The following is a 13,391-nucleotide window of genomic DNA, read 5'->3' on the forward strand; positions in this document are numbered from 1 at the left end:
GTATCCTGGCTTCTTTCGGGCTTTAGCTTGTAAACCACCTCTTTCTATGAAACCTTTTACTGGCTCCACCATTAAACAACAACTCCAATGTGCACGGTCTGTATTTCCTGTATTGCTTGGACTGGGTTAGACGTTTCACTTGCATGGAAGTGGAAATGACAATTTAAGTTTACTCTTTTGTATCATATGATGTTGACCATTCGTCTAACGCAGGGCTTCCCAACCCTGTTCCTGGAGCTCTACCGTCCTGTGGGTTTTCAGTCCAACCCTAATTTAACACACCTGATTCTACTTATTAGCTGCTCAACAAGACCTCAACTAGCTGAATCAGATACGCTAAATTAGGGTTGGACTGAAAACCTACAGGGCAGTAGATCTCCAGGAAGAGGGTTGGGCAGTCCTGGTCTACCGGGAGCCCGATGAGCCTTTCTCTACTGATTCTTCACAGCGTTCCTATTTCTCCTGGTGTATCAGTCTGTAGTCTGCTAAATGACTAAAATGTAAATGTAAATGTAGTTCTTCTGCCTGTGTCCATAAAGCAGTCAGTCATGGTCAGTTCAACCAAACAGGGCTCAACTTTCCAAATGTCTATCAGCAATGTCACGATGTGTTTTAAGTGTTGCATGCGACCTGTTGTGTAATGCTAGCGATAACAGGAATTCCACAATGCCATCGAAAGAATCTCAGCCGGTTTGATTGAGGTCTTGAGTCAATTTGATCTAATTGGTTATTTGTCTCATGTAGCAGGGCAGGACAGAGCCCTCTGCTGGCCAAGCCATCCATGTTAACAGAGCTTCTACTGTGGTAGAAAAATGACCACGTTCAAGCAGACAGAAACCGGGCGGTGTTGCTAGCGGTGTCCCAGTATCGCCCAATATTGTGACTGTTCAGGAGTGAAGCTCAGAGGAAATATGAGTTCGTCCCTTCAGGAGTATGTTTGTCTACACAAAATAGAACATATTAATGACATTTGGCATTTTGTTACTATATGACCTTTTTTGTATGGGTGTATGTTTAAACAGTGTTTCCATGTCGCCAACCCATGAAAAGGACAGCAACTTTTAAGAATTCAGACATTTACGCCAACCTAACTGCCAAGGAATTCTTGGACATCTAGATGAAGGCATTTGCAAGACTGTATATGTCCAGCATAATACCATAGCATAGCATAATGTTAAAACCAACCCCCACCCCAAAGCAGAAGGCAACCTACATATCACCAAGATAAGCATGTACAGTATACTGCTGTTTTGTGTACGCTGCTACTAAACCTAACACTATAACTAAACCTAATCTTGTCTTTATTATGTCTGCATGAGTGAAACCAAGGTCTCCACAGCACACTGTTACTCTACTATGGGAACAGCTTATATCTGCTCAGTGTCTAACTCTCCTCTTTCTGGAAGTATTTAAAATAACAATCCAGATTTGTGTAAGAAAGCTCATTGTAATAATGCTTAAACGGAAAGTGATGTAGTGAATGTTTGATTTAAAGTGAACATGAACAATGTTAATAAACTATTTTTGAGACAAGATTATACACTGCCTCCCTATTTCAGTTGTTCCATTTTACACAAAGACGATGAAAGGTATGTGTGAATCCAAAATAATGTATTGCTTGTGTTCCAGTTGAACAGCCACTGCTTCAGTTAGGGACGTAGTAGTGAGACAGGAACATACAGTACAGGTTATAGATTCCTGAGCGACTGAAACATGAATGATGTAATGATGTTAGACCAGGTGACACTGATCCAATAGTCATCATCCTACTGTATCTAAAATATAGTGGTTCAATTGTCGGCATAGTTAAAATACAGAAGAGGTTTAAAAATACATCGCCAAAACCAGAAAATATCAAAATGTATTTTGAATATTAAATACATGATAAAAAACACTCATGCTCTGAGGAGATACTGCCTTTAAAGTACAGTAGGTTTGTGTTTGTTTCCATTGGTACAAAACAGTGAACTAGTCAGGCTGAAGATTTCATCCAGTTTCTGCTGGGCAAGGATTTCAGTCATCCATCGAGGCATAACTTTCCAAACCTTTCCAAAATATTCTTAAGTGCAGTTCTTGCCAATTGATTGAAACGCTCTACTTCATTTTGATGTCAAGTTCACAAAAGGCAGCAAAAATCTGTCTGTGGAATGTCAGTTTGAGAGGTACAGTACCTCCACTATGATTCGGTAGCTCCCTAGGGCTGTTGCGGTGACCATATTACCGCCACACCGGCAGTCATGAGTCATGACCGCAGTAATATTTCATGTGACCGTTGAGTCACAGTAATCTCCATTTATGCACTCTGGACATGCATTGGTAGTACCCAACTCGCTCACAACCATCAGGTCGCTAATGGCCTGGTACTCAGGGCTCTATTGTCCCTCTAACCACTCTGACATCAATGCAAATGTATTCAAAAATCACATCAAACGACTATAATCAAAACAGTATCATGCTTTTAAAACTCACCACACTGTGATTGATCAATTCGAAGAAAGAAGTTAATCAGCAGGTTGAAACTGAGTGGAAAACATGGTCGTTCAGGATGTTGTTTCAAAGCCTAACAACAAAATGGACAGCGCTTTCTAAGGTGATGATTAAATCAAAAGACCCATACGCATATTAGATCTTATGCATACACATAGGCCTATGAGCCCAAGCCCGAAAAAAAAAAAAACTGAATTAAAATAACGATTGTGCCTTTATACAATACATAGCCTACTGCATATTATGCACGGCAGAAAAACATTTTTAAAAAATGATTTAAGATGTCTTTGGTACATAATTGGTCTAGTCTATACTCAAAAATGTAACAAATTCTAGTAATTGTCTTTGGGTGTGGACTATTATTATGCATACTGGATGGACTGGTTACCTTATGCTAAATTGCTATTCATGAGTCTGGGAGAAAACGTATAGGCCTAGGCGATGCCTTTGGTTCATTGTACAGGGCGGCTAAGCCTACAATTATAGTACATTTGTATTTGATTTTGAAGAGCTTAGTAATAAGGGCATTTTTTATTTCATTATTAATAGGCTGACACATTACCTTTAGCTACAGAATATCTCACCACCGTGCATTTCCATCTCCTCCATTCCTTTCACCAGCGCACAGAGAGAGGGGCTGTCAACAGTTTCATGAAATATGTTTTGTTGTGAAAACATGTTACTATCGATGTTCCCGAACAGATTTCACTTGGTTTCCCAAATTAAGCACTGGTTAGCTGCAGGAACAGGGTTGGAGAGCCCATGGCATACAGAGTTTGGGTGAAATACTCACCTATCGCGCAGCGAGAGGCTACATACTCCTCAAACAGTGGTTGATCTGGAGTAGCCTACTGGCATGATTGAAAAACGAACCAGTGGGAAAGCGGCGTCCATTCGCTATTCGAGTGCATACGGATGACATGTATTTTTTCCCCTGCCCCGGTTCCTGCCCATTTGATAAATGGCCATTCTAAATCGAAACAAATTTTACATATTAGTAAAGACAAGATTAAATTGTGAATAGTGAAAATATGATCACTTGATGAGAGAACAGCGTGTGCAGCCTGAGGGAAGGAACAGAGCGCAAGCTTTTTTAGCGACTTTCTCAAATCATCAATAGCCTACAGTATAGTCGCATCATGCAGCCCATACTGTATATGTTTTGATTTCTAAGACATTCTATGGTTTGTATCATTCACAACTAAAGTTCCCAAATAACTCTAAATCTAGCATACAGTGCATTCGGAAAGTATTCAGACCTCTTGACCTTTTCCACATTTTGTTATTCTAAAATGGATTAAATTAATATTGGTCCTCATCAATCTACACACAAAACCCCATAATGACAAAGTGAAAACAGGTTTAGAAATTTTGTGTATTACACATAAAAAGCAAAAATACCTTATTTTAAGAACCTTTGCTATGAACCTTTGCTATGAGACTCGAAATTGAGCTCAGGTGCATCCTGTTTCCATTGATCATCCTTGAGATGTTTCTACAACTTCATTGGAGTCCACCTGTGGTAAATTCAATTGATTGGACATGATTTGGAAAGGCACACACCTGTCTATATAAGCTCCAGAGTTCCTCTATGGAGATGGAAGAACCTTCCAGAAGGACAACCATCTCTGCAGCACTACACCAATCAGGCCTTTATGGTAGAGTGGCCAGACGGAAGCCACTCCTCAGTAAAAGGCACATGACAGCCTGCATGGAGTTTGCCAAAAGGCACCTAAAGGACTCTCAGACCATGAGAAACAAGATTCTCTGGTCTGATGAAACCAAGATTGAACTCTTTGGCTTGAATACCAAGCGTCACGTCTGGAGGAAACCTAGCACCGTCCCTACGGTGAAGCATGGTGGTGGCAGCATCATGATGTTTTTCAGCGGCAGGGACTGGGAGACTAGTAGGTCCCGAGTGGCGCAGTGGTCTAAGGCACTGCATCGCAGTGCTAGCTGTGCCACTAGAGATCCTGGTTCGAATCCAGGCTGTCGTAGCCGGCCGCGACCGGGAGACCCATGGGGCGGCGCACAATTGGCCCAGCGTCGTCCAGGGTAGGGGAGGGAATGGCCGGCAGGGGATGTAGCTCAGTTGGTAGAGCATGGCGTTTTTAACGCCAGGGTTGTGGGTTTGATAAAATAATGTATGCGCTAACTGTAAGTCGCTCTGGATAAGAGCGTCTGCTAAATGACTAAAATGTAAATGTAAATGTAGTCAGGATCGAGGGAACAATTTAATCAATTTTAGAATAAGGCTGTAACGTAACAAAATGTGGAAAAAGTCAAGGGGTCTGAATTCTTTCCGAATGCACTGTATAGAACCTGTTTCAAATTATCACTTTAACGCTCAACATCGCTACTTCATATGCGCACTCGCTCCAGAATGGGAAAAATATCTGTTCTATTTTATTCAGCTAAGTTCAATCATATTCTTCTTCCTATAAAATCATATAATATAAAATAATGGCATGGGACTTATAAGCATATCTTGTCTACTAAATTAACAAGCCTATAGCCAGATAACATACTAATTTCTCAGCTCATATTCTGTTCTTCTGAAAATACATTTTCTTCATATCATGATGTTTCTTTAGACCTGCCTAAAATAAATAATGGATTTATTGTGATGGTTTATAGTAAATTGATTTATTTGACTTTCTTAAATGTAGATGTTCCAAAGGCGTGCATCAGCGGCTTGTATGCATGAAGGCCTGGCGATGCTAAATGTGTTTATGTTAATTAACGGTCAATTAACGTGAGACCGGCAGTCTTTTACATGATAATAACATCTGAAAAAAATGTAATGACCGCCACAACCCTATCTCCTGCCCAGCTTTGCTGGTGTCCAGTGGGCTACTGCTCAGTCCTCCACTCTGGATGGACATACTGCTGGAGGTCACTCTCCTCTGCCAGACCTGGGGAAGACTCCACCGTGATTTTAAGGGAAGCCAGTCGTGTTACTACATCTTCTTCTCCTTCAGCGTCAGAGAAGTCGAAGCCAGTGTACCCCTCCTCCTCCACACAATAGCTGATAAACCTGAACACACAGACAGTGTTGAGTGAGCTAAAAACAGTCATGCGTACATCAATTTTACATATGGGTGGCCTCAGGAATCGAACTCACAATCCTGGCATTGAAAGCACCATGATCTACCAACTGAGCCATATATATAGCTACTAGAACTAGGAGTAGTCCTGGGTTCTTTATTCTCTGTTGCTATGTAAGAAAAGAGAAGAAGAGAGCACCAACAGGTGTATGTGGAGGTGTACACTCTTAGAAAAAAGGGTTCCACAAGGGTTCTGCAGCTGTCCCCATAGGAGAACCCTTTTTAGTGCCAGGTAGATCCCTTTTTGGTTCCAGGCAGAACTCTTTTGGGTTCCATGTTGAACCCTCTGTGGAAAGGGTTCTACATGGAACCCAAAAGAGTTCTGCCTGGAACCAAAAGGGTTCTACATGGAACCAAAAGGAGTTCTTAAAAGGGTTCTCCTATGGGGACAGCCGAAAAACCTTTTTTTCTAAGAGTGTAGGGGGAAAGAAATGAGAGAGAGTGGCCCTTGTGTCTGGTGACTTGCTGACGCCAGCACAGCGTGATGATTCGATCACGATTTATGGCATTGTCCGGGTTTGGATGGCCGTATGTTTGCATATCACAGGAGGGAAACACACCTTCGCCATGGCTTTTCCGGGGCGGGACCTTCCCATGGAACCCTGGGGATTACTGACGGAGGTGTGAAGACTGATGAAACTTGACAAAATGAATGTTACTGTGAATTAAATTGTCATGTTTCGATTGTTTCAAGAGTTCCTAAAGAGCTGTGAATGTTGTTATGTCTTATTGTGTTATGGATTTCTTTTAACGGAGTTGCTGTGTTAAACTGTTCACCGGGCGCCGGTCATTTCAAAGTGGGAGCAGCCCAGATTGCGCGCTCCTATTATTGTGACTAGAGAATGTGTGTGAAGTGTTATGCTTTTGTTTAATTGTTTTGGCCAAGCAGAGTGATGGAAATTAAACAATGGGGGTTATTGAAGTGGAGTTCTGTCTTGGTTAGGACAAAAGGTGAAGAGTTGCTTCGTTCAGGGAGTCATTGTAAACCAATCTCATACTTTGTATGCCATAGTGGTGTATTTTTTATGCTTAATCATTTTGTATCTTTTTACATTTAAGACTTCTGGTATGTACTCTTTGATAATTGTATTCTAATTGCATAACTGTAATTGTTACGAATTCCTTGCTGGTGACTCACAACCCTGAGCTGCACACTCCATTCCCCACAACCTGAGCCTGAGAGTCTAGGGAGTACCATAAACCTGTCTCTTAAACTCTCCCTGACCTGTGTGACCTGTGCCCTGATAGGTTTCTAGGGAGGTTACTAGGGGGCCGGACATCTGCCAATCCTTATGACTATATTGGTCACACAATATGTACGGTAGTCCTCATATTTCAGAGTAATATTTCCTTAATTATTCTTGGATGTAATGGTCTAATGGTACATTTTATTTATACTACACATAGCATATGCTTGGGTTCTAACTTTACATCTCTGCGCTAAGCTTGACTCAATGCTGGAACTTTGATCACTAGGATTAGCTCATAGTATCTGAACATTGTTAATTGCATAACAGTTATCTTAGACACGTGTAATTATAGTTAATGGGACTGGTGATGCAAGGCTAGCTCTCTTGCTAGACCCGCCAGAGATGCTTAAGGCCTATTGCATTTATTCACATGATTATGGAGTCAGATTGAAGTATTATATTACAATCATATTTCTCCTACACTAATTGTCATCCTAAGTAGTTGGAGTGGATTCATACCATTCTACAGAGGATAGTTAGTCTCCTCATGTTAACTTTTCTTGGCCCCTTGGGAGAACAAAGGTCTTACCGCTCCCAGGTGGGGTCCTTGTTGAGGATAACAGGGTTTCCCACCACTATCAGCAGGGCCTTGGCTCTGGTCATGGCCACATTGAACCTCTGTAGAGAAGAGAAGACATGGTGGGGTCAGCTGACTGCTGAACAGACAGACAGGGCACACTTAAAGGGGAATGGAAACACTTCAGGAAGTAAATCTAAACAAAGATTCAATCCACTAATACTAAACGTGCATTTAACATAAAAATATCTCTATATTTAGTATTTTGATCGTTGACAAGGTTTATTTGAGCTATGGACAGCGCCATTTTAAATTGCCATAGTAACGACTGACGCTAGTGCGTCACTGGCAGGAATCAGCAAATTGTCTGTGGTATTGAGTTTTCACTCTGAGAGTGAATCGATGAGTGAGGTTACCGACCCTCTAGCTGACGTGTTTCAGGCGGCATATCTGTGTTATTAGTGCTACGAGAACAAACTCTCTGTTCTGGGGCAACAATCGGCTCAAACATGGATGGCTTCAGTGGGTTTATTGGCTCCCTAACTAACATTATTTCATCCTCTGCCATAAACTCATTCTCAGTCTTGGAGCTACTCGGTAAATTCAGCCATTTTTGGGAGTTCCAAAATGTTCTCTCCTGCCAGTGATGCAACAATGCCAATATGGCGATTTACAGTTACAGTTAGCTGGCGTTCTAAATCCTAGTGTTTCCATTCCCCTTTAAAGCTGCAGGACATGGTGAAAAGCTAATCCTTTCTCTTGGCTCTAGTACACAGCAAATTCTCCAGTGTTAAATCAACACTGAGTGTTAAATTTAACACTGGTCCAGTGTCTATATGGGTCCCCACTTTTCAGTGTTAAATTAACATATTGCTTAATGTAAAGCCTTATTTGCATATTTCCCAGAGTGCCTTGCCTTTCAAGTAAATTGTAGAGTTACCACCCATGACTGTATTTGTTGCACTCATCCATTTTTCATTCCTGTGGCCTTCACCAAGTAAGATCCTAAGTAAATATGTTATCATTCAAATGTAATTCTTTAAGACAATACAACATGTATTTCATAAGGCCTTATGTTGAGAGCCTAGTTTTACCCTGATTCAGTGGCCTGAAATTCATGGTTTACAGGCCACATCAGGCCTGCAAGTCACATTATGCTGGCTTGCAAAGTGATGTGTAATTCCTATTGGAATCCAGCTAGAGTGGGGATATCCAACATTTTGAATTTTTATTCACCCGCAACCTGAATTCAGAATGACTGCCAGAGTTGGGAAGACTAAGAAATGAGACTACCTAAAGCATCTAAACTGGAACGACCATTTCAGTAACAGGTGTAACTAGTCCAACTAAGATATTGGATTAGTTGAGAAAAATGTATGTTATTTATATTTGAGGAGCATAAGATTAATTAAACAGTCAATGTACATGCAAAAACATAAATATTGAAACAAACTTTATAAAAATCTAACTGCAATAGAGCATGCTGGGAAATATGATAATGATGGGCGTGGTTTTGGTTCAACACTTGTTATTAACACCAACACAAGGAGTGTTAATTTAACACTTACATAATTAATGTATCACCAGACCAGGCACACACAGACATCACATAGGGAAAGAGCGAGTAAAAGGTAAGTGCTGGGAAAGACCTTCTCATTAGTGAGGAAGCCGATGTTAAAGTCTTGGTCCATCTTGACGTAGTTGATGCTGCTGCGGACGGTAGAGACCATGATGATCTTTCTCTCTTGTCCCTGGAACTCCTCCACTGAACCCACCTGAAACAACAACAACAACATGCTTCGTCAACACTTAAAGCTTCAATATGTAACTTTCTGGGTGACCCAACCAAATTCACATAGAAATGTGAGTTTTAGATCTGTCATTCGCATTGAAAGCAAGTCTAAGAAGCGGTAGCTCCGTTCTATGTGCGCTATTTCTATGCTTCCCGTTCTTAAGTTTAGTTTTTGCCTCTTTTACTTTTGGTTTTGTACACCAGCTTCAAACAGCTGAAAATACAATATCTTTGGTTATTGAAAATATATTTCACAGCGGATTAGATGGTACAATGATTCTCTATACTATACATTGCTTATTTTGTCACATAAACTGAAATTAGAATTTTAGCAACCAGGAAGTGGCGGAGCGATTTCTGCATATTGCACCTCATCTAAACAAAGGCCTCAGGTTGTAAGACTGATTTATAACACAGGATTCACCTTGAGCTCTTTGATGTCCTTCCATTGACTCAACTCTTTGACAAAATTCAGAGCTTTCTGGATTTTCTCAACCTGTTAAAAACAGCAGATGAATTTAGGTAAATCTCCTGCACATCAGGTATAGTTAATGATGGGTGCTTTAACTCCATGGAAGACATCTCACCTGTGTCCTATAGGGAGCGATGATGCCAATGTCTTTAGGGGAGAGTTTGGGCAGGCCCTTCTTGCCCTGGGTCTCCATCAACTTGGTGAGGTAGTCCACTAGAACCTCAATCTCTGACACGTTGAAGAAGGACGGACTGTTGGCCTCTCTCTCATCCTTCCCCAACACTCCATGGAATATCAGTGGGAACCCCTACACAGAAGCACCACAGGAATGCAACCAATACTTGAGACATTTCCACCACCCACACAATCACAACTTAACCCATGATTAAGATACAGCTTTCTGCAACATGGCCACTCATATTTGATGTAACGTTTTATTTTTTAAATATTATTAAGAAATCAGGAGAAACAGTAGTCCACATATACCTGTTGCTGCATGTTTGAGAAAGAGGGAGATGCTTTGTTAAATATGCTGCTACTAATGTTAATGGGGATTCAGGAATAGCTCTGTGGTCAGAAGGGAGCAACCATGCCTCAGACAGACAGACACACACTGACATTATAATTACTGAGCTGCCTGAGGAGAAGAGACCCTGGAGAGGTGTGACAACACTAACTCACACACCTAACAGACCTCGAATCAGAATAATGTTCAGTAGCCACTAAATGGAAGAAAACGTTTTGAATCAGAGATGGTACTAGCTGAACCTGGCCAAAAAGAACACTGTTACACCTCCTTGGGCAGATGCTCCCAGTTGCAGTAGGTTTCACGATCCCACTGGTCTGCAAACACCTGCAGCTCCTTCTCATAGAAGAGCTCATTGGGAATCTTCAGAATAGCAGGGTGGGACCTGGGGAGGAAGAGAAGAACGAGCTCAGAACTATCTAATCAAACTATGTTACAAAAGAGCAACACTGGAAAGAACAGGATGGAAGAAATGCGAGAGCAGTTACCTGTAGTTGCGAAGGAGCTTGGTCACAAAGCGACTGTCAAAGTGTCCAAATTCTCCATCCTTCTGATACAGTGGGTTGTCTTTCATCAGTCTCTCTAGCAAAGAAAGCCCTGGGATACACAAAAGTTGATCTTATAGTCAGGGGTGAAAGTAGAATTCATTTCTTCCCAGTACGGGACCTTCTAAATGCACTTGTGTGGGTACCAACATTTTTTCTGGGCCTAACCATAGAATTACATATAGAATCCTTATTAATTCAATAGGATCTCTGTGGGCATAGTCGTAAAGATCTGTCATTTAACTTATAAAATGTATTACCTTTTATTGTGGCATAAACACAACCAGTCATGTTTTCATCTGATTGTTAAAGAGCTTCTTTACTAAGCTACCCGTGCACGTTCATCCACTTGCAACACATTTCCAGCCTCCAAACAGTGGTGAATGGAAAGAGACATCTGTTACACAAAACACCAAAAATGTAATGACATTTGCCGACTGTCATTAGACCAGAATTTATGCGTCCACTGCTGTCCGTGTGCGTCTCGGTGTCGGCCACTCATCTCTGCCTTGGAAAAATGTCAGTGTTCTCATCGAACCACATTGCATTTTGCAGCGTAGGCTATACCACCCGTTTTCAAGTTCATTTTTCATGCCTCTGACATGCAGTAATGATAAAAAGTGGTGTAATAGCCGACAGTTTTCTTGACATTTTAATTATTGTGATAGGCTCACGTTTTACTGGTATAGCGTACCCCCACTATTTATTTTACTGGGTCGCCATACCAGAACGTACCGCCTTACTTTCACCCCTGCTTATAGTACATGGAGCTTGCTGATATTCCAGCTATGAGACATGATGGAAATGGGGATTGTTTATTGACAATAGTCATTGAGTATGATTAATTGATTGCGTATTAGTTCCTACCCATTCCATACTGCAGGGCCAGGGGGGATCGTAAGATGGGTCCTAGCTGCTGAGGGTCTCCAGCCAACACTAGCTGGCCCACCTCTGGATGGAGCAGCCCTGTGGATAAAAGAGACAGCCATTGGCTACTGGATTGTAGCAAGACAACATGGTCATGTTCACTAAGGCCAAAACTGGATGAAGCTTTTTGAAATATAGTGAAATGGAGGAGGTGCAACAGGAGTTTATCCAACAAGATGACAGATTTTCGTTCTCTGTTACAGAACGTTTTGCTAAGTTGTTCCCTACTGACCATAAGCCAGGCCTATGGTGTACAATCTAACATAGGGCTCACACATTGAGCAGTACCCTCCCTGGTATTATCTCTCTCACCTGCGATCCCAATGATGCTCTCTGGCTCCACTGCTTGACCCGACTCATCTATGAACACATGGGTGAAGTGACCGACTGGGATGCCCCCGGACACAAGCCTAGGAAAGGAACACCAACACACAGTGGTAAGCCAGAGAGACTTGTTCAGGAATAAGGATATATTTTGTGTAACACTGTACAAGTACAGTGTAACAACTATTGTCATTACACACTGCAAATCTGTTCTTACAGCAGTATAAAACCATTCAGCCTTTCTACTGTAAAAATGAGCCGCACCGTCCTGCTGTCACCAGTGTGGTGATGATGACCTTGTAGCCCATCAAAACCTCCTTTGTGGGAAACACAAAGCTGTCCTGGCTCGCGTCCCAGTTACAATGTTTCTGGAACGCCGAAGAACACAGAGAGAGGGAGAGGCATTTGAAAGGACACACAGTGAAATGTCAGTGAGTATAGAAATCTGTTGAGACTTGTATTCTCAATGCATTTTATTTGTTTTACCTTTTTTCACCATGCAGGTGGCCTACAATGCCATGTAATATGTGTGAACCTGTATTTTCCTAAAACACAGAGTCTCACCAGGAGGTTTTGGGGCACCGTGCTGAGGGGTCTGCTGCTGGCATAGAGACGGTAGACACAGTAGGGGTCCATGTGACCCAGCAGCCTCTGACACAACAGGTCTGATGCACTGTTAGATGGGGCACATGCCAGGATGTGGCACAAAGGATCCACTCTGTTCAGCTAAAACACAGACATAATGTTTAACACTAGAACCTCCAAGACGGTCAATCTGACCGTTTTCAATTTTGTCATTTCAATAATTTTAATTAAATAAAAACCTTGAACCACCTGTCCCTGACTTTTCCTAAATATGTGTATTTTATACTCTAGCTGGATTTTGAGATAAATAAATACCATAAAAGACAAAAACTTTCTACCTCAAAGCCGCCATGATGGTCAAAATGACCGAATGCATATTTAACAGTAAAATAGCCAGCCTCCATGAGTACCAATAGGCAGTCTAATAAATCGATTTAAATATACACAATCACAAAGAAAATACTAATATTTCATTTTCCAAGGTCATAAAAACATGATACTAAGACATTTCTTTTCAAAAGAACTGAATAGCATGTTTTTGAGTATTTATCTGTGCTTAGTAGCCACGGCTATAAGGCTGTGCCATGCCAATGAAATCAACATGTAGCAGACATCACACGCTTATATTCCCCTGCCCTACCACACAGACAACACATACACTGAGTATACCAAACATTAGGAACACCTTCCTAATATTGAGTTGCACTCCCCCCTCCCCCCTTTTGCCCTCAGTACAGCCTCAACTCTCCAAGGTGTCGAAAGCATTCCACAGGGATGCTGGCCCATGTTGTGTCAAATTGGCTGGATGTCTTTTGGGTGGTGGACCATTCTTGATACACACGGGAAACTGGTGAGCGTG

The 13,391-nt window shown here is 41.6% G+C and overlaps 1 protein-coding gene across 3 annotated transcripts in view; it reads right to left on the reverse strand.

Annotated features, from left to right (window-relative positions):
* Positions 1-5,114: 5,114 nt before the first annotated feature.
* The window catches only part of mov10a (Mov10 RNA helicase a), a 13,425-nt gene continuing 5,148 nt past the window's right edge, over positions 5,115-13,391 (reverse strand). For all 3 annotated transcript variants that reach the window (XM_084167923.1, XM_084167925.1, XM_084167924.1), the window contains 11 exons: positions 12,512-12,673; positions 12,212-12,315; positions 11,936-12,033; positions 11,564-11,662; positions 10,640-10,748; positions 10,419-10,536; positions 9,741-9,932; positions 9,578-9,649; positions 9,011-9,136; positions 7,374-7,462; positions 5,115-5,524 (listed from right to left, as the gene is read on the reverse strand). In XM_084167923.1, coding sequence (XP_084024049.1) covers positions 5,341-5,524; positions 7,374-7,462; positions 9,011-9,136; positions 9,578-9,649; positions 9,741-9,932; positions 10,419-10,536; positions 10,640-10,748; positions 11,564-11,662; positions 11,936-12,033; positions 12,212-12,315; positions 12,512-12,673 — 1,353 coding nt within the window. In that variant the 3' untranslated portion in view covers positions 5,115-5,340. The remainder of the gene's footprint in view (positions 5,525-7,373; positions 7,463-9,010; positions 9,137-9,577; positions 9,650-9,740; positions 9,933-10,418; positions 10,537-10,639; positions 10,749-11,563; positions 11,663-11,935; positions 12,034-12,211; positions 12,316-12,511; positions 12,674-13,391) is intronic.

The sequence above is a fragment of the Coregonus lavaretus genome (genome assembly GCF_964263955.1).
Source record: "Coregonus lavaretus genome assembly, chromosome: 8".
NCBI classification, from domain to species: Eukaryota; Metazoa; Chordata; class Actinopteri; order Salmoniformes; family Salmonidae; genus Coregonus; species Coregonus lavaretus.